General features: G+C 39.6%; 1 protein-coding gene and 1 long non-coding RNA gene across 2 annotated transcripts in view; both read left to right on the forward strand.

Annotated features, from left to right (window-relative positions):
* LOC125371658 (cubilin-like) overlaps window positions 1-22,521 on the forward strand; it is a 62,340-nt gene extending 39,819 nt beyond the window's left edge. Inside the window, exons 2-6 of the mRNA XM_048401649.1 lie at window positions 17,074-17,152; window positions 19,420-20,649; window positions 21,052-21,151; window positions 21,534-21,658; window positions 22,022-22,521. Of these exons, the coding sequence (XP_048257606.1) occupies window positions 17,101-17,152; window positions 19,420-20,649; window positions 21,052-21,151; window positions 21,534-21,658; window positions 22,022-22,296 (1,782 nt within the window). The 5' untranslated portion in view covers window positions 17,074-17,100 and the 3' untranslated portion in view covers window positions 22,297-22,521. The remainder of the gene's footprint in view (window positions 1-17,073; window positions 17,153-19,419; window positions 20,650-21,051; window positions 21,152-21,533; window positions 21,659-22,021) is intronic.
* Window positions 22,522-23,112: 591 nt separating this feature from the next.
* LOC125372446 lies at window positions 23,113-23,987 on the forward strand. Its single transcript, XR_007218137.1, has 2 exons — window positions 23,113-23,465; window positions 23,773-23,987. It is a non-coding gene; the product is annotated as an uncharacterized LOC125372446 (long non-coding RNA).
* Window positions 23,988-25,962: the final 1,975 nt, after the last annotated feature.

Below are 25,962 nucleotides of genomic sequence, written 5' to 3' on the forward strand. Positions count from 1 at the left end.
TTGTACACCACTGTAAGACTGACTATACAAGTTCTTAAGATTGACTGTACAGCCCTGTAAGACAGACTGTAAAACTCTGTAAGACTGACTGAACTGTCCTTAAGAATGATTTTACAACCCCGTAAGACTGGCCGTACAACCCCGTAAAACTGACTGTACAACTCTGTAAGAGTGACTGTACACCACTGTAAGACTGAGTGTACATCCCTGCAAGACTAAGTGTACACCACTGTAAGATTGACTGTACAACCCTGTAAGACTGATTGTACAACCCTGTAAGACTAACTGTACAACCCTTTAGAGTGACCGTACACCCCTGTAAGATTGACTGTCTACCCATGTAAGACTGATTGTACAACCCTGTAAGACTACCTGTACACCACTGTAAGACTGAGTGCACAACCCTGTAAGACTAAGTGTACACCACTGTACGATTGACTGTGCAACCCTGTAAGACTGATTGTACAACCCTGTAAGACTAACTGTACAACCCTTTAGAGTGACCGTACACCCCTGTAAGATTGACTGTCTACCCATGTAAGACTGATTGTACAACCCTGTAAGACTACCTGTACACCACTGTAAGACTGAGTGCACAACCCTGTAAGACTAAGTGTACACCACTGTACGATTGACTGTACAACCCTGTAAGACTACCTGTACACCGCTGTAAGACTGACTGTACAACCCTGTAAGACTAAGTGTACAACTCTGTAAGACTGACTGTACACTATTTAAGGCTGAGTGTACATCACTGTAAGACTAACTGTACACCACATTAAGACTGACTGTACAACTCTTTTAGATTGACTGTACAACCCTTAAGACTGACTGTACACCCCATGTAATATTGACCATGCAACCCTGTAAGACTGACTGTACAACTCTGTAAGACTGAGTGTACGACCCTGTAAGACTGACTGTACAACTCTTTTAGATTGACTGTACAACCCTTAAGACTGACTGTACACCCCATGTAATATTGACCATGCAACCCTGTAAGAATGACTGTACAACTCTGTAAGACTGAGTGTACGACCCTGTAAGACTAAGTGTACACCACTGTAAGATTGACTGTACAACCCTGTAAGACTACCTGTACACCGCTGTAAGACTGAGTGTACAACCCTGTACGACTACGTGTACACCACTGTAAGAATGACTGTACAACTCTGTAAGACTGAGTGTACGACCCTGTAAGACTAAGTGTACACCACTGTAAGATTGACTGTACAACCCTGTAAGACTACCTGTACACCACTGTAAGACTGAGTGTACGACCCTGTAAGACTAAGTGTACACCACTGTAAGAATGACTGTACAACTCTGTAAGACTGAGTGTACGACCCTGTAAGACTAAGTGTACACCACTATAAGATTGACTGTACAACCCTGTACGACTACGTGTACACCACTGTAAAAATGACTGTACAACTCTGTAAGACTGAGTGTACGACCCTGTAAGACTAAGTGTACACCACTGTAAGATTGACTGTACAACCCTGTAAGACTACCTGTACACCGCTGTAAGACTGAGTGTACAACCCTGTACGACTACGTGTACACCACTGTAAGATTGACTGTACAACCCTGTAAGAATGACTGTACACCACTGTAAGATTGACTGTACAACCCTGTAAGACTACGTTTACACCACTGTAAGATTGACTGTACAACCCTGTACGACTACGTGTACACCACTGTAGGATTGACTGTACAACCATGTAAGACTACGTTTACACCACTGTAAGATTGACTGTACAACCCTGTACGACTACGTGTACACCACTGTAAGATTGACTGTACAACCCTGTACGACTACGTGTACACCGCTGTAAGATTGACTGTACAACCCCCTGTAAGACTGACTGTAGAACCCTTAAGAATGATTGTACAACTCTGTAAGACTGACTGTGTACAACCCTGTAAGACTAAGTGTACACCACTGAAAGATTGGCTGTACAACCCTGTAAGACTGAGTGTACACCGCTGTAAGACTGAGTGTACACCCCTGTAAGGCTGAGTGTACACCCCATGTAATATTGACCATGCAACCCTGTAAGACTGAATGTACACCACTGTAAGACAGACAGACTGTACATCCATCACAAGGGTATGTATTTCCGGTTTGGAAAAAAAAAGATCCGAGACCAGGCGCCGGAACGAACCAATCAGCGTGCTGCGTTTTCGACCAATCAGGAAGCAGGGTTTCAGTGCCTCTCCTACAAAACAAGAGTGAAGCCACGCACACCGTCACAGTCCGAGCACTGAAGGAGAGATCAACCATGTCGCCTCGATGCAACTGTCTGACGTGTCAGACCAACAGTCAACAATGCCAACGGAGGAGGAAAGTCTATTCGTGGACAATAGTGGCCTACCCACGGGGTTAATCGGAGACGATCCCATCGCAGAGCCCACACTGGTTTAAGACCAAGTCTGAGGCTATGGCAGCATTACAACGAACTATTCAACACGGAATTGACGTACCCGACTGTTGGGGTGGTCCGTATTATTATCTAGTATCGAGATCAAGGAAAGAAATGTAATCATCAAGGAGACAATCCTTGTCCAGCTTGCTTCCAGTTTGTTTCCAACGGCCCTTTTCAGGGCCACCCATCTCACCCAAAAGAACGCTTTTCATCCTTTGCTTTGTCAACCCAAACAACAATCCAAAACAAAGAACCCACACCCACCCCAGTCCTCTTGGAGGTACACGTCTATGCGTGACACCACCATGGAACGTCTCAAAATAAAATAAAATAAATATGTATGTATGTATGGTGGTGTACACGAGTAGCATCACGTTTGCCTGGAGACAAGAATCAAACACCACGTATGTCTATCGATCAGGAACGTCTGTTTGAAGACACGCATGACACCACGTTTGCATGGAGACACGCGTGACACTGCTTTCGCATCGCGACACGAAGTACGTTTGCAAACGTCACGCATGTATATCGATCTATACTTCTAGTAACGTGTTTGTAGTCACGCGTGGCACAACGTTTTGCATGGAGACACGCATGACACCAAGTTTGCATGGAGACACGAAGTACATCACGTTTAATGGAAACACGCGTGACAGTACACATGTAGACATACACGAGTACCAACTCCTCAGCAGGGATGAGTGAGTGACAACGTCATCATCCTATGGATAAATGTTTGAAGACACGCGTGGCACCACGTTTACATGGAGAGACTTGGTACATCACGTTTGCATGGAGGCACGTAGTACAGCATGTGTGTTTGAAGACACGAAGTACACCACGTCTGTTTGCAGAAACGCGTGACAGTACACATGCAAACATACACAAGTGCCAACTCCTCGGTATAATTAATAATCCTACACACATGACACTACGTTTTGCATGAAGACATGAAGTACATCACGTTTACATGGAGAGACGTAGTACACCATGTGTGTTTGAAGACATGAAGTACATCACGTGTGCATGGAGACAGGCGTGACAGTACGCATGTCAACATACACGAGTGCCAGCACCTCGGTATAAATGAACGATCGAGTGACAACGTCATCATCCTATGCATAAACGTGTTTGTCGTCACGCGTGGCACCATGCTTGCATGGAGACACAAATGACAGTACGCGTACATGAAGACACGCATGACAGTACGCATGTCAACCTACACGAGTGCCAGCACCTCGGCATAAATGAACGAATGACAGCGTCATCATCCTAAGGATAAACATGTGTTTGTAGTCACGCGTGTCACCGCGTTTGCATGGCAACACGAAGTACATGACGTGTACATGTAGACACAGAGTGACAGTACACATGTCAACCTACACGAGAGCCAACTCCTCGGTATAATTCATAGTAATAATCATCCTATGGATCAACGTCAACGTCTGTTTGTCGTCACGCGCGGCACCCTGTTTGCATGGAGACACGAATGACAGTACGTAGGCATATACTTACATCACGTTCATGTCTGTGCCTGTCGATTCACCTTTATAATTCAGCCAACACCTTTAGCACCTTTAAATTCGCCACTCACCGACTTTTAACTTAGACGAACTGCTGTCATAGTGGGCTACAATACACGGTCGCCTTGTAGAACGAAACCTTACACCTCAAAGTTGACAAACACATCACCATACCCGATGACATGATTTGTGGAATGTTGTTGCAAGATCCTTCGCCGATATGACGTCAACCTAGCAACAAAGTGGCAGAGTCGTCGACTGTGTATGATAAGCTCGTCTCAGTGAGCTATCATCTCCACATGCCATCGCCACACACCCACCAAAACAAAACAAAACAAAGAACCCGACTCCCTTCCCGCCTTCCTCCCTCCCTCCCTCCCTTTACCACCACCACCACTCTCCCTCCTCCCTTCACCACCGCCGCCTTGTCTATGTCCTTGTCACCACCACACCCACACCAACCATGGCGATCTTGTTCACCTTTTACGACCGCTTCTCTGGGTTTTTTACCCCTTCCCTCCTCCTCCTCCTGCTCCTCCCCCGGAAAACGGAGGTGACGCCCTCTTGAAAGTGCGCGCACCACCGGACACGGAAGCGACGCCCTCTTGGAGTTGCGCGCGCCACCGGAAAACGGAGGCGACGCCATCTTGGAGGCGCACGACATCGGAAACGGAGGCGACGCCATCTTGGATGTGAGCACGCCACCGGAAACGGAGGCGACGCCATCTTGGAGGCGCGCGCCACCGGAAACGGATGTGACGCCATCTTGGATGCGCGCGCAACTCTCAGCATGCCCTGCGCGCATGCGCAGGTCACGTGACCGGATTTGACGTCACAGAGGTCACGTGATCATCTCGACCAATCAGAAGCCAGGAGCGGTCCCAGAGCGCTGCTCACAACTACTAATGTAGATTATGCAATTAATTAAACACATTGTCATTGGATGCCCAGCTTTGGCAAAAACACCGTATCTTAAGTGACATGATAGTGTAGATCGATCATTTATTACCGTCTCCGCAATGCTAGTGGTTATGACACAGAGGTCCACCCATGGTGACCCGGAATATGTAGAGGGCGTCATTGTTTTTCACCGCTTTTAGCAATATTCCAGCAATATTCCAGCAGTATCACGACGGGGGACACCGGAAATGGGCTTCACACATTATACCAATGTCGGGAGTCGAACTCCGAACACGAACGCTTTAACCACTAGGCTACCCGACCGCCCCAGGGCTTCATAGAAAATGATAAATATAACATTCTTTGGAATAGGCTCGTTTACAGCCTCAGACGTATCCATGCCAACGAACCTGATCTTGTCCTTTTTGATAAATGAAATCATTTATGTTATTGAATTTTCTGTCCTTTTTTATAGTTACGTGATTGACAAGATTCGGGAAAAAACATTTTAAATATGCGGACCTCGCTTTCATCTCGTGAAGATTCCAGGGTAGAATAGGTCTTCATCAACCCATTCTTGCCGTAAAAGGCGACTATGGTTGTCGTAAAAAGCGACTAACGTGATCGGGTGGTCAGGCTCGCTGACTTGGTTGATACATGTCATCGATCCCAATTGCGTGGATCGATGTTCATGATATTAATCACTGGATTGTCTGGTCCAGACTCGATTATTTACAGACCGCCGTCATATAGATGGAATATTGCTGAGAGCGGCGTTAAACAACAAACCAACTGACCAACCAACCCAAGTACCAAGTTCCCCATTGTTCACGGTGCCTGTTGACAAACATTGGGAGAGTACCCGAGTTCTCCCATCAGGAATACAGCCCTTGTGACAATCTGGGTAATGCAGAAGGCTGTGGTGTAGGGGAGGCTTCACATTCTCCGAAGAGTTCTGGGTGGGTTTGACTGGGCAGCGCTTCCTGGGAGAAGTCCCATTTGCTGTCTGGTCTGCGTGTAGAGGGGGCTGATGATGAGCCTAACCAGCCTGACTCTGCCAGGATCACCCAAACCCTCTTTGCTTCATTTTGTAATTTAATCAGTATGTAATAATGATAATGATAATAAATACAATTAGAATATTTAAAAATTGTCGACAATGGACAGTAAAGCAACAAGATTACCACAGTGTTCTATTCACAACTAGAAGTGTGTGAGTGAGTAAATATTTCGTCAGTCATATAGTGACTTGAACAGACACTTGATTTGTCAATAATAATACATTTAGTCTGTTTAAAACCTGGCGACAATGGACAGTAAAGATTTGTAGTTGAAACTAACATGGAACAATAAATAGATTTGATTGTACATAACAATACACTAAAACAACGGGCAGTTGATCACCAGCATCCAGTTTGGCCACCATACTATGGAACATGGGGACTTTCAGTACCTCTGCTTCCTGCATGGAACCCAGCAGGATGATCACCATCCATATAGTCGCCGGCGATAGTTAGCAATTGTAGCTAAAATTTCAAAAGAAAAATATTCTACGTTTAAAACAGTGGCACAAACAAATAATCTTTGAATGACATAAGGTGAGGTGAAGTGAAATGGGGTTTAACGTCGCGTCCAAGATTATTGCACTTATATAGCGACGTGTATGTACGTGTATGTGTTTGTGTGGCTGCTTGTACTAGTCCGGACTGATGCCGAATTATAGTGCTAGCTCACTGAGATACCATGCCGCAGTTTAACATGAATACCCCACTCAGACACAGTATACTGACTCCGAACCGACCAGTCCTTGTTTTAGCCCCTTGATGCCGAGCGCCAGAGAGAGTAATAACAGGTACCATCTTTTAACGTCTTTTAGTATGACGCGGCCGGGGATCGAACTCCGGACCTTCCGCTCTCCGGGCGGACGCTCTACCACTAGACCACGGAGGCTGAATGACATGAACTTACGGTACTCTGTCAGGGGGACAATAATTTTACGCTACTCCAATTTCCATCGAGGGCACAGCCATTGGCAATCACATTTGCGATATACACCACCAATCCATACAATATGAAACCTTATTTACTGGTGCAACATCAAAATTTATCAAGTGAACATGTTTCGTTTGAAAATAATTAAATGAAGATTACCTTTAAGAAAATTGTCCTTTTAACAATGAAATTTTGATATATGTAACACGTATGGCGGTAAAATCCACAAAATCAGTCAAATCAAAATCAAAACGGAGGATGCACACCTTTCAATAAATATTCATGTGTTTTACGAGAATAACATCGTCGCATTTTGACCTCTGGACTGACACCCTAATAGTTTGTTTTATTGCATGTAATTTATGCATACCTACTTGTCCCACTATCTTTTTATTAGATCTCTGATGTAGCTACTAACTGACTGAGATAAAGTATATTTCTGCAAGGGAACCTCAGGCTCATTACACAAGTACAATTGACAGAAGCCCCATAAAAAAGTAAATGTCATGCACATCATGTCACATGTTTTTTTTAGACATTGTGTTTCGAGAAATAAAATTGCTTCGCATTTTCCTACCAAGAAATATAAAGTTGGCAAAACGATTGACAATTATTTATAAATAGATGACAATAGCTGTTTATATATAAATACAGTTATAAATGTGTAATACTTTAGAAGTTCCTGGACATCTATTCTTTACTTTAAAATGGACATATCAAGCAAAAGTGAGATTAAGATACAACACAGCGAAATACACAGTATGGACAAAGCTTTAAGCAACGTGGAAGATTAAGTTTTCTTTCTTCTGCAGTTAATATTGATATATGATTTGAACAACGGAAATTACACAGGGCGTTTCTATATACTGGTTCCTTGACTATAGACAAACTTCCCATTGTGTGATGAACACATGTTTCACAGTGTTGACTCCCTGTCATGTCATGTGTGTTGTACTTTGGTATATGTCAGTGTCACACTATTTTACCTGGAAAATTTACAATTTGACATGTACCCGAAAAATTTAGTGCTGCGTTTAACATTTTAGAACAATATTCATTTTCAGATATATGTGCTAGAAATTTCGCATCTAATATCTAGTTCTACTTCCCAACATATCTATTTTTGAAATTTTATTGATATTTCAAACCAAGCCTGTTTATCAATAAAACATCTCTCTTTAAATTCTGAGATAAAAGTTTTGCACACTCAACATCTTGACGGAACCGAACATAACCAAATCCATAACTAATGATTGGCTCTTTAGCGTGACTGCCCAACATTGAAGCGAATACTCGAGTTCATAAGTTTTACATTAAATACTATAATCTTGCCGATACAAAACGCTGACCCAATATTTGATATATTCGTTGACGCTTATCAATCGGCGACCTAACTCACCCCCTTGCTCGGAGTTGCTCAACCTAAATGAAGAACCGGTTTGTAATAGTTGTTTTCGGCTGGAAATCGATGAAACCCCCAGACTTCAGAACCATACAGCAGCACCGGAAGAACCTTAGCATCATATATGTATAATACAACTTTAATTGCTGGATTAAATGTACGGAAGATGTTTATGGCTTGTTCGGAATTTGTTATTTTTGTGGGACATACCAAGACCCTGTATTGGAGAAATGTACCCTCAAATGTTTATAGAAAGAAACAATTTCCAATTTGGAACCGTTAAAATATAAAAAACGTTCCAGCTTTTCGAAATATCATAACCTGAATTTTACCCACATTTACCAACAACTGCCATTTGTAAAAATACACAGATAATTTATCTAATCTCCTTTGTAAACCAATTACAATGCTTTCAAATAACACCACATCGTCAGCAAACAACAACATGAAACCATAGTACCCCTTTTTAATACATCTTTGACCGTCGTCACCAAAAAACTGAAGGATGTCATTCAAATTACTGCACAACAATTACAATGTCAGTACACAATAGAGTGGTTGAACACTATTCAATGGCAGTATGATATGTGAGAGCAGTACAAATGACAATGACAAGAATAATGGTCAACTCGCAACAACTCCGAGATAGGCCAAGGCTGGGAATCCGGGGTGATAAGTGATCTTTACACGAAAGCGGGTCTTGATGTAAAGTGGGATTAAATGAGTGATGAAACGGAAGATAAGGCACGGATGCGCCTACTCCATTTTCTCGCCACTGCTTTCATTAAATAGGTCTACATTCCTGACAATTAATCACCGTCCAAATACAATGCTTGAGTTTTTAATAGCACCAGGTTGTATTCGTTAATAAATGTTGCTGAATAAATCAAGGACTAATAAAATTGTCAACATCATTTTCCCATGTTTCAACCAGTCCAAAAATGTCAAAGTGAGCAATTTATTGTGTTAATACGTGGTTCGACAACTGTTTTAAGGCTTTAAAAAGAGATGTTCTGGGTAATCTTGATGTGGTTGTGGATCCAACGACTGTGTCAAAACCCTTTGATACATACGTACATATTGATTTGAACGTATCATATCCCCTTCTTACCTGATGACATTCTTGTTGATATTGAATTTGTTTCAGATTCCTTTAGTTTAGATAAAGCCACAGGTGGTTGGTTCGTACTTTATCAGTTGCCGCGGAGAAGAAGACACAAAACGTAGAGGGGATATATTTTCAAGTTTAATATTAGCAGCAGAAATTAAAGGTTTCATTCTTATTCCTGGAGGTGGAATAAAAGATGACTTCTTATTGTAACGATTCTCATTGAGGATCTTAAACACACAGCTAAATGCTGGGTCGGGTAATTTTGTTATGTATTGTAAAGATAGTTTTATACGGCCCTCATCAGCCCTAACGTACCCACTGTCAATAGGAGAGGTTCTGAAATGAAGGAATCGAATCAAGTAGTTTAAGAAGCAATAGTCGTGTTAAGCACAAATTAGTGATTATACAAGTGAAGGAGGGTTGACTGATCCCCTCCCCACTTGCAATGGGAAACTATTATTAATAACTCCAGTGCCTTCAATGCTTTAAGATATTTTATATAGTATAGAATGTAAAATCAGGCAGACCGCCTCTCAATCTCATGAGAATCTTTTAAAATTCCATATTCCCCTGTCTTATTTTACTTATTTTTTCATATCGAACAATTTAGACATGGTTGGTTGTTTATTGGTGATATCTTATTTAACAAACGTTTCCAATCTAACCAAGTGGTCAATAGTACTTCTATTTTTTTCTAAAATCACACTCAAAATTTGAAATAAGATTATTTGTTTCTAAGTCTCTTATTGCCCAGCGTTTCCACGGTCTTAATTAGCTTGTGAGCAAAATTGGCCTATAATGGGAAGGACCAAAATGATTCCGGCCAGGTTCAGGTATTGGAATTATAACACCTTTTCGCGAAGATGAAGGGAAGTTTCCCGTTGTTGAGATATGATCAAATACATTAAACAATGTTTCTGAGCATGAATCAGGTAAATATTTAAGCAATTTATAATGGATTTAAAAGAGTTCATTTCAATCCTCACCATTACCAGAAGTAAAACTAATTTTCTATTTTTCTTGTTCTTCTTTAACGTTCAAATATTTCTACTGACCATTCGAAGAAGAGAAGGTGCCAGGTGCGGGATGCATGTAAGTGTTGGAGTCATCATTAAACACGCATGGGTATTGGTAATGAAATCCTCAAGTATTTTACTTTTAGTATCATTGATTGTACCACCCGAGTGTGGGTCGTGGCCATTTAAATCACCAATGATTACACAGGGCTTGGTCGTAAAGTGTTTGAAGTTCAGGCTGCTGAAGAGCTTAAGGAGACGGTAAATACAGAGAGCAAGATGTAAATGCAATATGTAAAGTAAGTCGCACTGCAAAGGTTTGGAGATTGGTTTTAACTTTTTAAGTACAACAGGACCGTGGTTAACATCCTGCCGCAAAGTAATTGAATTCGAAGATCCCCACAGTGGCTGTTACGAGGTAAATTGTAATAAAAAGGTAAATTGTAATACTTGCAGTAAATTGTAATATTTTTGACGTAAATTGTAATAACAACGTAAATTGTAATAATATTTGACGTAAATTGTAATACGCAAATTGTAATAAAAATTGACGTAAATTGTAATAATCACTAGTTGCGGTAAAATGTAATAAATTCCTACGTAAATTGTAATAACCTTACTACCGTAGTGTCCAAGACGCCAAATGACTAGAAATGATCTTTGTCAGTTGAGCTTGCGTTTCACATGTACAACTCGAGAAATACTGTGTATGATGACAAACGTACAAAACTGTTAAGTTAGGGATGGTTGGTATAGACTTTATCGTACACTCGTCATAAAAGGGTGGTGTCAACATAGTGAAAGACATTTATTGGAAGTGATGTGATGTTTGTGGCATGCTATCATCTACATGGAAGATACTTTCATCTACGTATATGATAGTATCTTCTACGTAGATGATAGTATGCCATCTAGATACTATCGTCCACTTACATACTTTCATCAACGTACATGATACTGTCATCTAGAGTATGTAGAAGTGCAGTCATATATGTGATACCAATGACATAGAGCTCACATTTACTGTCATTACATACACACCTACATGCGCGCACACATACACACATACATACACACACACACACACACACACACACACACACACACACACACGCACGCACGCACGCACGCACGCACGCATGCATGCATGCAACAGTATGATTTGGTTTCTTAGAAAGTTACTAGTCTTTTCATCAGAATTTTAACAAAGAATGTTGTAATTTCATTACAGTGCTTGTCGTTTGTTGGAATTACTTTAACCCTCTTAAACCCCCAAAGGAAGTTATGTTTCAGGGGATTATTGTCCGTCTCAAATTAGTGATCAAAAATGAAAAACGTATTATATACGAAGAATATACTTATGTCTTCGTTGGACATACTTTTATCTACGTAGAAGATACGTTTATCTAATGTATTTGCTACATTCTAATTCGTATGTCTATAGGTTTGTGTTTCTATTTTATATTTTAAAATATCTTACTTTGTTCATTTGTTAGTGTGTGTGTGTGTGTGTGTGTGTATGTGTGTGTGTATACTGATGAGGGCATAGTATTGGAGATAAATATAATTTGATTTCTTACTTAGTCACTATTCTTTTCATTGGAATGTTAAGAAGGTATGCTATAATTTCAATATTTTATTACAGTGCTTGATGTTAGCTGGACTTATTTTAATCCTCTTAAACCCCCATAGAAGATTATCCTCTGAGGTAATTTTTGTCCGTATGTATGTCACAAATTAGTGATAACTTATGAAAAACGTAATTATCTGTTTCGAAAATTATGTACCGCATTATACGTGAGGTACCAAATTTGGTATCAAGGTTGCTTGGCGCAATCCACCAACGATTGCCGAGTTTAATGATCTTAGAATATTCTTCGTCAAAGGTCAAAGAGAATATTTATTTTAGTGACAAAACCCTTTTCATTATAGATTTTCCATCCTTTCAATTTTGATCAAAACAGATATATTTCAGATTGCAACAAATTTATTAAACATTCTGATGCTCTTTGAAACTCAACAAGACATGCCCGAAGATACCGGATATTATTTGTGTATGCTTTGAATTATGATTTCGTGCCGCTATCACGATGGATTCTGTATTTGTTGTCAGGGCAAGGAATTATTATGCCAGCAAAAGTTGTCAGTAAGTTGTTGTTAGTTCTTCATGACATATGAAAGGAATCCAGACAGTTACACTTATTCATTTATTTCATTAAATATACTTCTTTCTATGAAAGGAAATATTTTTCTGTTATATTAATGATCCATATGTTAATCATACATTGCTACAAATATTGCATAAGTTAACATGGTTTGCATTTATTTATTATCATTTCTTAATCTGTGAGAAGTTCACAGAGATCGAGAATACACAATATCTAATAGTATATGCAATGTAGGTAAAGAACATCCACGCACCTCTTTTGATATTAATATAAACATTGTACATAATGTTATGTATTAAGTATTCTTCTTTCCCATGGGAAATCTATGCTGCAGTTGCTGACGCCTGTTTTATTTCATTTGACATTGCACAGGAGATCTGTCACTCATTTGTTGTATTTGTTGAATTCTTCGTCAAAATATAATACAAAACACACAGAGTATTTCTCAAATAAATAAGAAAACTAATTTCATTCTAGTAATTAATCCTCTTCTGGACAACCATAGAAATGAAATTCCAATGCGTTTACAGATACATATAATTATACAACAATGTACGATAACGACCTCAATCCTCCCCCACACCCAGACGATTGTACGATAAACCCTGTACCAACTCTGACAAGGATAGGTTCTAGTCATTTAACGCCATTGACACTAAACTTATAAGGTTATTACAATTTACGTAAAAAGTTATTACAATTTACCGCAAGTAGAGATTATTACAATTTACGTCACTTTTTATTATAATTTGCGTATTACAATTTACGTCAAATATTATTACAATTTACGTTGTTATTACAATTTACGTCAAAAGTATTACAATTTGCTGCAAGTATTACAATTTACCTTTTTATTACAATTTACGTCGTAACAGTGGCCTTATCACCCGGCAGAGAAAAATAATGGTATGCAATGGACTTACATAAGTTGAAATTATCTGTCTCCTTTTGATACGTTTCCTGTAGACGGAATGTTGATGGATTAAAATCCTGGGCAAATAAATAGCTTTAATTCATTTATTTTAGCCTTCAGTCCTCTACAATTTGACTGTACAATATGTGAACATTGCATATCTCTTCGGAGGATTTGTCCCTCAGGAAGTCAAGGATTCTATAATGGTGGGTACAATGATCTCGAGTCTTGGTTTGTCAGTACGATATACTGCAACACTTCGGGCTTTCATCCCACATTGATCTGACACGCAATGATATAATTCTAATTACAATTAAAGGCGGCGTTTAACCCAATTTTACTCACGTGTTTCCTCTAATTCCTAAGAATAATACCTTAAAAGTAGTTGACCTTTCAAAGTTTAATAGTTATATCTTTAATTATTGCTGTCTCTCGTCACCTTCTTAAATTTGGAGTAATTCTCGGATTTGTTAAAATTTCTACTTAGAAATCGTTGCAAAATCTTACACATGATAAAATCTGCAGCATACTTATGATACCAACCAAATTCTCAAAACCCAAACACGTCATTTTAGGTTTATTTTCTACATATTTAGAAATCTGATACACATTCTAATACAGTTAAACATGTATGCATGAGTTTCACTGATTACTCTACAACTTTGTATTTTATTATTTTTCTGGATTTGCATGATGTTGCAAAGTGATTTCCGAAGTAAAACGAAAAGGTTAACTCAGTAATTAGTAAATGGACACCCTAGATCAAATTAATAATTAACAAAGTATATTGAAACACGGAATATTAGGTAAATACTCACAAAAGGCAATGCAATTGATGAAATAAGTGACAGCAGCAATATGTAACAGGCCCTAGAAATAATGTAAGTGCACTCACGAATATCAGGGCTTAAATCACTTGAGAGAGGCAGATGCTCCGTTCTTGAATTTGGAATAGTGTTGGAAGGTTTCAGGAATCCGGTGTTTTCAGATAGGTATCCTGCCGCACAAGTCAAGTATATAAGTCAGTTCGCAAAAGGCAATGAATCGTCCTCGTGTCACTTTTATATAGGTTCAACCGGCCTTCTAGAAACTGCCACATCACAAACCGCCTCGAACAACCATATTTGTCCTGTGGTTGAGAATTGTAAAGGGCAGACAACTCTTAAAAACATTTCTGGTGCAGATAGGCAACTACAGCATTCGGTATTATACGAATGTCTCACTCATCAACTGCCACTTTTGACCACCACTACCAATAAACCTGCAATAATATCTACTGCCACATAACATTTAATGTCATATGAGACATGTATATGCTGTTTTGTCTTCAAACAGTATGAATACACAATGCCATTTAGAAAGTAGTCAAATGTAACAAATGTTATATACAGATTCTCGTACTATTTTGGGTTGCGTCCCGTCCGAGATTCGAATCCACACTGCCAGATCGAGGCACCTAATCGCCAGCGCACATAGTCAGCGATCTAACCCACTCTAGTAGTCTTTATTCAAGTGTAATGTAGGCCATAGGCCCATGATACAAACGGTAAATTTACAGTGGAAGTCCGCGGATCACATTTATGTATTTAACAATGATTGTCTAAGATACATGGCTTTTTACAGTTGCTCGATGGACAGATGGCATTATGATGTTGAACTTGTGCCTTGCTGGGAATTCATAATATTTTCTGCCCTCAGAATCTGGTAACATTTGCATACTAGAATAAAATGGTACTCATCTTCAACATAATTGTATTTACATGCTTGGCAAACTCGTTCCACTATAGGTTCCAATTTCTCTTGTGGTAACATAGTAATATACATTTCCAGGCTCAACGTTTGCTTAAACAACGAATGTTATATGATTTAGAGCTTTCTTAAAGAGTTGCATGCAGTCTTTTTCATATGAAGATAATCTACATAGAAATTCATTTATATACATGGGTATATTCGTAATACATTGCTGCTCCCACACAAGGCCAAAACCTATCAGCTGATTAAATACTTCTAATTTTTGAAGCCCAATTAATTTTACCATTTTGGAGCGAATGATATCAGAATATCAGAATGATGTCATCAGCAAATAATATAAAAAAAAGTTGAACAAGATCGGGAAGTAATTTCTAAAGTAGCTGGAGACAAAAGATTTTCTCGAAACCCAGACAACATGTCAATGTCCCACTTGTATTTGTAACTGACATTTACACTAGCACGTGCATCTCGCCTCCCAGCATCAGGCACGGTTTGAGCCGGCGACTGAAATGAACATGTAACTGGCAGATGCGGGATAATCTCGAGATAATGTTAAAGCTGCTGCACAGGGTAAACAAATTACCGAAAGCTATAATATAGTCGATCACGCTTGTTACAATGGAGCTTATATAAGTAAAATCGCGTATTCCTGCATCATCACCAGCCCTTCCATTTAGTATGTTTAAGTTCAAGATTGCACACAGATCTAAAAATATTTTACCATATTTGTGCACAATTTTATCACAAGAGTATCTCACAAGATTCAAACTGTTAAACATAACATCAAAGAAGTCTGTATCTAGACGTTCAGCAATGTTGTCATATACAAAATCTACCTGGGAACTTGTCCGGGCATTACAATCACCGCCAAGAATAATATCTACATCACCAATTGTCTGGATAACATCAAGCAGGTTCTCTTGGAACAAAGTGATACCACACCTGCAATACATATTATCATACCTTGATGACCTATCTGGGTTTATATACATTGAACATAACAAAACAAATACCTTGCGCAAATAAAGATTTTTCGAATAACACAAAAACCGCATTATGACCATTGTGTACAAATATTACATGAGGTTTCAAAGATGTTTTATAAGTAGCACAATTCCACCGGCTAATCTCCCATACTGCGCAGTTCTTACTGCATTAACACTGTAATAGATATAGTCAAAATATAAATCTTTGAGGTCATTATCTTTGACCCAGGTCTCTGATAGGCCAATAATGTCATATCTGTGGAGAAATGAGATAAAGTCATTATCTGATAACTTTGTTATCGATGCATTTACATTCCAGAATAGCAAACTAATATTGGGGATGATACCTTGACTAGAATCAAGATCACGGGCATGGACCCACCCTTATTTCCATGTTCCAGTGTCATGCTGAGAGCCCATGTAAGATCGCAGGCCTCTGCGACTATCTTCACTTCGATCCCCTGATTTGTTCTTGGTGTTTGCCGTCTCTAGATTGGTGATAGGGTCCTGTGAAGAGCTATGACTCTGGTTAGTCAGACGCTCGGCTTCCTTGATGAATAGCCTGCTATACTTAAAGTAGCCCACATTATTATCTTCTCTCAAGTTCTTTAACACCGTACGCTGTTTTGTAGTGAGGTCGCTCGAAATTCCAACAGAGTTCTTTTTGAGGTTATTCCTCATACCCAAGGCCCATACCTTGTCCTCACCGTATAAGAATTCCACAACTCTGTGTATGTGTACTAGGAATATGATCTAATAATGCATTAAAGGAAATATTGGAATAATTAATGTTAACCAATGTACCATCGCAGGCATGTAGATTAGACTCCGAAGATAACATAGTACCCCTGTATGTGTAACATTGTATCTTTTTTTAACAGAAAGCAGTTAGAATACTTTCAACAGCCATGCTTGTCCCCAGACTACTGTGGATGTTATTCGCTGCAAATACGGTTGCAGGTAAGAAATTCACTTGACAGCACGCTATGAGTTGTAAATGGTACAGAATTATGTGTCCTAACACAAACAGCGCTGAACAACAATTCAAGTGTGGCGGGACTGTTTGATAAATGAAAAAGACAAAACAACACGTTATGGAATTTATCAACATAATTAACATGCACTCATGGAGTTTTCCAGGGTGTCTCTTTCTGAAAATGTTTAAAATATGCATTTCTTATTACAGAAAATGTACGAAATTATAGTGTGTAATATTTGACTCACTTCAGCAACCAATGCTGGTCGTAAGAGGCGACAAACGGGATCGGATGGTCAGGCTCGGTCAGACCAGTCATATAGCTGGAATATTGCTGAGTGCGGTGTTAAACAACAAACAAATAAACAAACAAAGTAGAAAAGAACAAGGGTTGTTTTGTGTTCGTAGAATGGTCTGGGATCAATTACTTTTGACTTTAATTCTCGCATGTTTCCACACTTATGATCAACCTGTAATTTAGAAATATTACAATGTTAAGGGGCAAGTCGTTAGAGTCTTATCGTGTAGATATAATTCAAGGGAGCAACAGCAGCAAAGTTTAGTTCAACAGATGGGAAGTTGACGTGGTCAACACGACGCCACTTATGTAATAGAGTAGCTCTCCTATGTACGAAATTTTCAACTATTAATCTTCGTTGTTACACCTGCTTACCTACATATGCAGTGTATTTCAAATTGTTGAGTAAAATGTCTGATTGAAGTTGCCTACCAGTTCGGTTTGAGAGAGAACGCATTAAAGTCATGGTACATTCTTTTCAAACATCATGTGCAACATCGTTCAGCAAAAATCTATTCATTTCATTCTGGACATGACAACTTAACGGATTATTTTTTTTTATATTGCACAAAACCGGGAAAGGCCGATGCACTGTGACAGAGAACATGATTTGGTACCTAAATGTTTTAATATCTTGCACAGTTTACAAGAAAAAGTTTAAATTTATGATAACACTGTTTAATTTTTAATACAGTTTCGATACCCCATCATTACTGCAGAAAACATCAAGCTATCTCATTGTCAGTTGCTGTCTTGTAGAACGAAAACATTGTACGGCAAAACTATAGCCATTACGACGGCATGATCGACTTACTCCAGAAGAACGCGACAAAACGGTTAATTGATGCCTTTACAACTGTAACAATATTGTCCAAGAGCGTACATTTTACCGTCGGGTGGTAGTTCAGGGTGGTCGACGGAAGAGTGAATGAGTGTGTTAGGTTTAACGCCGCTTTTAACAGTATTCCAGTTATATCACTGTGTATTAGGTTAATGTGTGAGGAAAGCCCAGGTTTCAGACGTTTACCACTTTGGTGAAACCCACGAGTACGGGTGTAGTGCTAACAAACCTAGAAACACAATGGGGGCGAACCGGGATTCAAACCTACAATCATAGGTTTCTGGCATGCCAAAGGGACGCAACTCTGCACAGCGAATCGCGGCGCCTTAGACGACTGGGCAACCCGTTCCCCCGGTCGACGGAATTCAAAACTCAGGGGTGAAGATTTAAAAGACAGCAGCCATGTTTAATGATGCAGGTTGAAATAGGTCGAAATGGTACAAGTTATGGCAAACACGTGACAGAGCGCACACCGGGACCGAGCGGCCAATACGTTCCCGGTGCGGAGACCCGCTCTGTCATTGCGCAAAGGCAGGATGTAGTTCTTCAGCGTCGACGTAGTCGTTGGTGAGGCGACGGCCGTAACCAAAGCTAAGACTTGCGTACAATCCGTGACCCACGTGCAGGTACATACGTAAGATCCGCCGACGTGATGTGCCAGGTGACATTTACAGACAGCGCTCGGGATTAGGGGTTCAGCCCTGAGGGGCTTATGATTAAAGGGGATGTGAATATATCAAACAGACAAGGGAGATAGAATTTCGGCGTATGCGCACTTTGGAAACATATTGAAACAATTAGATATTTTTGATAAATGAAATATATTGAAATGGTTTGCGCTATAACAATAGCAACATGAATTCGAATCTAGAGGCGGGCAACAAAAGACACAATGACAGCATTTGTATCAAATCGAATGGTTTCCTTTCTTCTGAGTTTTCATTCATCGACAGGTACAGCAATGAAGAGCGGCAGCCAATTCATCTTTGCACAAATCCCAGACTATATAAATTGCACTCAAGTGCCTCATTTCCCTTTTATTGTATATACACGGGAAGGCCAATGTACTACTTGTATCAATGGTTTCCTTTCTTTTCCTTTTCAAACATTAGGTACAGCAACGTACAGCGGCAATCAATTTATCTTTGCACGATTCCCAGCCTATTTCACTGGCGATGAATACGGGACTGCTCATTTCCTTTTTATTGCACATGCGCGGGAAGGCCGATGCACTGTGACAGAAAGTAACGGGACAGATTATTATATCCAGCTAATTGGAAACAACAGTGTCACACCGACAGACAGAGTGTTAACCCTGGGAGTCGCTGTGGAGGAGGATCGTGCAGTGGAGCTTATTTGCACAACGGAAGTCAGCCTTAGTGTCCTGCAACGACGTGTTTTCCGGGGTATAGCCGATGCATTTCCAGTCCTTCCAGTGCAGTCTCTGTCTACAAAGTACATCGTACCATCAGTGCCCAACAACGCTTTACTCGGAGTGGTGGCTATCTATAACAACACAAACGTCTCAATTCATCTCAACTCCACCTGCTCCTACCCCTTTAGGGGGAACACCTACGGAAGGGGAAGCCTGTTAAGTATAACCCTGCTGCAGGGAGAAGTCCTCCAGATTGCTTCTTCACAAAGTACTTCTTTCATCACCTGCGATCTGGGAGGAACTGTTGTAGAGAGCAGTCATTCAGTTGCAGTGTTTTCTGGCGCTACTATGTTGTGCTATGCTGGATGCGATGGAACTATGAGTCAAGTTCCCCCAATAGAGACATGGGGTACGTCGTTCATTGTGCCCCCGGTCCCTAACATGGAACAAAGCCGCGTTCGGATTACATCAGCATATAATGGTACTAATATCACCATTGACACATTCTCAGGAGTTCAGTCTATTCTTTTGAATGAAGCAGAAATTTACGATGAAGACTTTCGTAATATGAACGCCACATACATCAAAAGCTCTCATCCGATACTTGTGTTACAAATGGCCGATGACTCACTAGATTACCGTGTGTTCAAAGCGATTGTTCAAACAATTGATGCCTATGGGACTGACTATCTCATACCAGACATTCAGACAAGTACCATGTCGTACACACGCTATGTTACCATCATCACCAGTTCGCACTGTACTTCACATTTAAACGTTAATGGAACATGGACGAATCAGCCAACAGAATCACAGACGTTCGCCATAACAAGCTTTCAACCCAGCGCTGGTTTCCTTGTCATTAAAAGTAATTCATCGGCATGTCCTTTTGGCGTACTCGTCACTGGTTTTGGTAATAATGAGATGTACGGGTATTTCAGTACCCCAGTGCGCGGTGACAGTGGTGGTGAGTAGACACGTCATATTGCTCAAAATAAAATGAGCTGACCCTTTATTGTGTGATAATGAACACTTTATATATCAATTAGGTTCTGAACTATTTGGATAGAAATAGCGAGACACAGTTTATAAAACACAGTTCATGGTATAAATACAGTAACATACCGTTGTTTTTAACTTTGATGTGTGGAAATAACACTTGTCTCGAAGCGAAAGCTTGGTCCCTGCATATTCATTCTGTATTCATCATTTTCTGTTGTGTCGAACCTCGGATAACTCGAAGTATTTACGTAGGTTCCTTCAACTTCGACACAACGGTGACAAGCAGTGATATAAGAATTTCTATCTATGGCACTATAATCTTTCCTCTATCTGTGGTACTATAATCTGTCCATATACTAATTTTAAGGACAAACAACTTTACGTCCTGGTTGTGGAATAACAAACCTCACTGCATCGGTTTTAAACGAATATTTGACGTCACCTGCCTATCCAAAGAATTATGTGAAGTAAGTAATGTTTCGATCAGTAAAACACCAAAAAGAATATTTATTTATCTGATTTAATGTAATAAACACAGCTGTTGCTGTATTAATTTTAAAACGAAAGTAGAAAAACTACACGTTTTGTTAATATCGAGAACTCATTTTATAAATGACTAATATCAAAGATAAAGTCTTCGATAATAGAAGATTCCAAATAATCTCCATCACGTATTACCAAAACAACAAATTAAATGACGTTGAAAAATGATGAATTGTATACCTATATTTCTGTTTGGTTAGCACTTTCAAGTTTAAGAGTGTCTGAAATATAAGCACAAAGTTCAGTTCGTATACACGTAACGTAAAGGTGATAGTGTCCTGAAAAGTTGTATTTTTTGTGTTTAAGCAACATGGAATGTGAATGGACAATTACCACGATGAACCCTTCAGATGTGGTGCGAGTTGAAGTTCTCGAGTCTGACCTTGAGTCTGATGCTCACTGTACGTCCGACTATGTGAGCATCTACGACGGTGCGTAACAGCCAACGTAAATACATTTGCCTTACATGTTATCACTTGTATATCTTATCCACACATTATGATGTGAGATGTTGCATAATATTTTGCCACACTATTTCTTAAGGGATACTATTCAGCGAAAATATTGTTCTTTGAAACGTTTGCAAAGATAGAACACGTTACAAATAGTGTACACAACGGGTTAACATACCAGATGATATTACCGGTAGATACATGATACATGCAAGGTAAATGTATACACAAATGATTTTCTAAATTGCAAAATATGTTGGATTATAACAAAGTGTTATATGTGTCAGTTAATAATAAAAGGAAAATATATCCCAATAAGATCATAACATTTATTCGCCAAAGGCCCATCTCAATCTGACAAAGTCCTTCTCACCTGGTGCGGGAATACCACACCGAGTGTACAGAGCACAGGACCTGCTCTCACAATCAGGTTCAGGACAGATGATCAAGGCATGGGGCAGGGTTTCCGACTGAAATATACACAGGTGGCAGGACAGGATTCAGGTAAACTAGTTATAACTGATGGAAGTGAAGAACATGAGCATTATGTTGTTACACATATTTTCTATTTGTATCAAATGGCATCCTGTCATTTAAAACTATTTATGATAATATGACTCAGAATCAAATTATGTTCAGTAACTGCCCTAACATTAAGTACCTTTGTTGAGAATGACCGCCATGTGAAAGTGGATTGTTTAAATTATATGTGCATTAGCAAACCAATATTGCATGTGACGTACGTATGTGTTTAGTGAATGTATAGTGCTTGACAAATGTGTGCTGGTGACTTGAACGTGTGTTTTTAAGCTCGAAAGGTGTGACTGTATCATGTTGTTGAACGAACACATACCAGAAAAACAATTAAAATGAAAATGTGAAATGAACGCTTACCTCTGGAGCCTCGTGCTGCATGTTCAAGGTGAGTCATTATCAGTTATTCAAATATATTTCATTTACCATTTACCTAAAATGCCTATCCACCCGCAGAACCATTTCTTTCTGCAGAACTAATATTCTTTCGTGCATAGTACTGACACATATGTACACATGGGGAAACTTGTTCCTTGTCATTAGTGTATGCTTCTTACCATTTCCTGCTTATCTTGCCTTTTCCCATGTCCTGTGCAATGCGTATATGGTTGAATGTTACGAATGTTAAGCTCTGGGCAGTTTCCACAGCCTAAACGGTGAATCGTGAGTTGCAATTCATTCCTAAGCATACATGAACAACCTCAAGAGAATCAAATTAGAACATTTTGGAAAATGAAATTGTTGCCCACGTGTCAATGAAAGAGAAGAATTTTAAATTATTGATTATTTTCTGTTGGTGTAAAAAGGATCCGATCATATAATATTCTAGTGGTGGGGATGGGGGTTGGGGCTATTGTCGTTCTGACACCGTCACCACAATAGAAGAGTATATGGTACTTACTATGTTGACTATTTGGTTACTTCAGTAATGTTTTCATTTGTACCTCTTCAAATCTCCCAGGCTGCTTCTTAAAAGGATGTTTATATACATTTTTTATATATGTGTCTCAAAACGATCCTGAATGAACAATAGATCGATGATGCTTCAGTTTTCAAATTGTTTAATTTTGAAATTAATTCATCCTCATTATTGTCACGGTAACCTTTGCTACAATTAAAAATGTATTATTTGAGCCATGTATTCTGTTTTCATAGAAAACCTGCTATGCAATGAGGACCTCTTCTCGGGCACCCCGATGCAATCCCTGCTCCTTCCAGAACTATTCATGCTTGCTCAGACAAATCAGTTCAGGTAAATGTGCTTCTTTGTTACAACATTTCCTTAAGCTTCCTGTACAAAGGGGTTCTCAATTATCAAAATAAAGTCTATATATCTCACCCGTTCACGATATCGCTTCTTAACAAACATACAGGCTGTATTTCACATTGTATTTCCTCTACTCTATGACGGATAATCTACTCCCGATGAATTAGAATGTTCACCAAACTCCAAAGATGGATAGACATAACATGTATGCATCTCACAACTCACTGCATTATTGACATATTTTCTTTGAATTTATCCTTGAGATTGTACAATTGCATGTGCTCTTTTGCAGGATTTGAGAACAGATACGTTGGAAAACGAGAAGGAAAACGGACTCGCACTTATGTTTCGCAGTATTCCACCAAATTAAAGAAATGTTGTCTTCTTGTCAACAGATGCATTCCCGTGTCTTTTGTGCATCGTCATTTGTGATGCTTACGATAATTACAATCAATGTCATGACGTATAAACTGCCTGACTCGTATGGAATCACATAGCCCAACATAACATAATTGACTCGATGAGTCGACCGTCTCTCTGGATCCACTCCGTTGAATGCAGATTTGTTGATTAACGCCGCAATCTTCAATACAATACTAGTAATGTCGCAACCAGACAATCCAGTGAGCATCGATCCAAGTTGTCGGGGTAAGAAGACACAGACGTACTTATGTTTGAGTGAATACTACAGATCAAAGTCACATCAGTCATTCTAGTATCTAACCGAGATTAGTGCATTTTGTACATGTTTTCTCCTCAGGGTTTGCTTCCATTTACAAATGTTATATGTAATGTCTTGCCGATTTAAGAGTGTCTGCTGTATTGGCTTTTGGTGCACAGCGTCTCTAGCTATGATACATCATAGCACTGTCTTGACTTCCACAACTGTGTGTGTTCGTTTTTATTAAAGTTGATATATTGTGACATAGTAAAGTGAAAATGATAGGTTCATGGATATACTTTTATCATTTGCTTCAAATCTACCTTATTATCCATACACAGAAAGAAATAGATGACGATACTCTGAGCCTTGTCTCATATAACAGAAACTACACATTTATATTCTTATTTCTTCTCCATATGCCATATTTCACAACACTACACTACAACTTGCAATGTTTTTTAATATCTTTAAAGATACAATAAACGCGACAAAAGCATTTCCATAATCATATGAAACCTCTGCCAAAAGCAGAGTCCATTTTACGATTTTGACTTTCAAGAGTTATATGGCAGTGTATTTTATTGTTGAACAATGACTGAAACTGTGTTATATTGTTTCTGTTGAGATTCAGTGGAAGTTCATTGCACTGTATTTTGACAGTGCTTAGTTGTCAGGAAAGTAGTACTGTTTATTGTAAACAGTTTTGAGGAAGTTACTATATTAAGATGCAAGGGTCATGTGTAAATTTTCGAAATACTGTGGACTGTGATTGTGTGTCATAGAAACATGTGGAATATTCTATTTTGTGAGGACCGCCTCCGTGGTCTAGTGGTAGAGCGTCCGCCCGAGGAGCGGAAGGTCCGGGGTTTGATCCCCGGCCGCGTCATACCAAAAGAGAGGTACTTGATTGTACTTGTACTTGTTGTTACCCGTGTCTGGCACTCGGCATTAAGGGGCTAAAACAAGGACTGTTCAGCTCGGAGTCAGTATGCTCATCTATGTTGTGAGGGCACTATGTGGAAATTCCCCGTGGCTGGTTCGACGGCATATACAAGACCAGCTTTCGTGTGAAGCTCAATCGTCACCCCGGCTTCCCTGCCAAGGCCCTTCTCGGAAGCTAGAACACTCGTCGTTGGGTGAATATATTATTATCCCTGACTTTTGCTATCGCTAAATATTAAAAATGTAATTTTGTATTTAATACTGACCACTGCCATCATATTATGTATTGTCATTGGATATTGTACCACCACTCTCTTGTGTACTGTGGCACAGCACGAGTTAACTCAGCTCAATCGAACAGCTTTTCAATTTGTTTTAATATTTTTTTACAAAGGCAGATTGAAACATGATAAAGAGATACATTCGTTGTAGCAGTATCACTCGGGGTACATGTGATTTTAGGATTAGGTTTTCTTCTACAAACCGGAGGGGTGGTGTTACAACTCATTTAACAACATCAACATCTTGTAGGACCACCATATGCGTTGATATAGGTGAGGCAGCAGCGGCGCATTGAAGACACGAGATGTTTGAAAACAGCCTGGGGATGTTGTTTCAAATGTCAACAAAAAGATTGACAGCAGTGAGCTAGCGTTACCGGCTGGTTCTGGTCCTCTCGAAGGCGTCTGTCCATGTCATCACAGACATGTTCAATGGTTAAGAGGTCTGGAGAAACAGACGACCATGGCAGTACAACAATGTTTTGTTGACTAAAAAAGTCTGTTACAGCGCGCGCAACATAGTGGCACGTCATAGGGATAGGGAAAGGTGATGCCACGTTCAATAGTGACGTCATCTGGTTTATTATATGACGTT

This window comes from Haliotis rufescens, unplaced genomic scaffold, assembly GCF_023055435.1.
Source record: "Haliotis rufescens isolate VD_foot unplaced genomic scaffold, xgHalRufe1.0.p SCAF_1, whole genome shotgun sequence".
Taxonomy (NCBI): domain Eukaryota; kingdom Metazoa; phylum Mollusca; class Gastropoda; order Lepetellida; family Haliotidae; genus Haliotis; species Haliotis rufescens.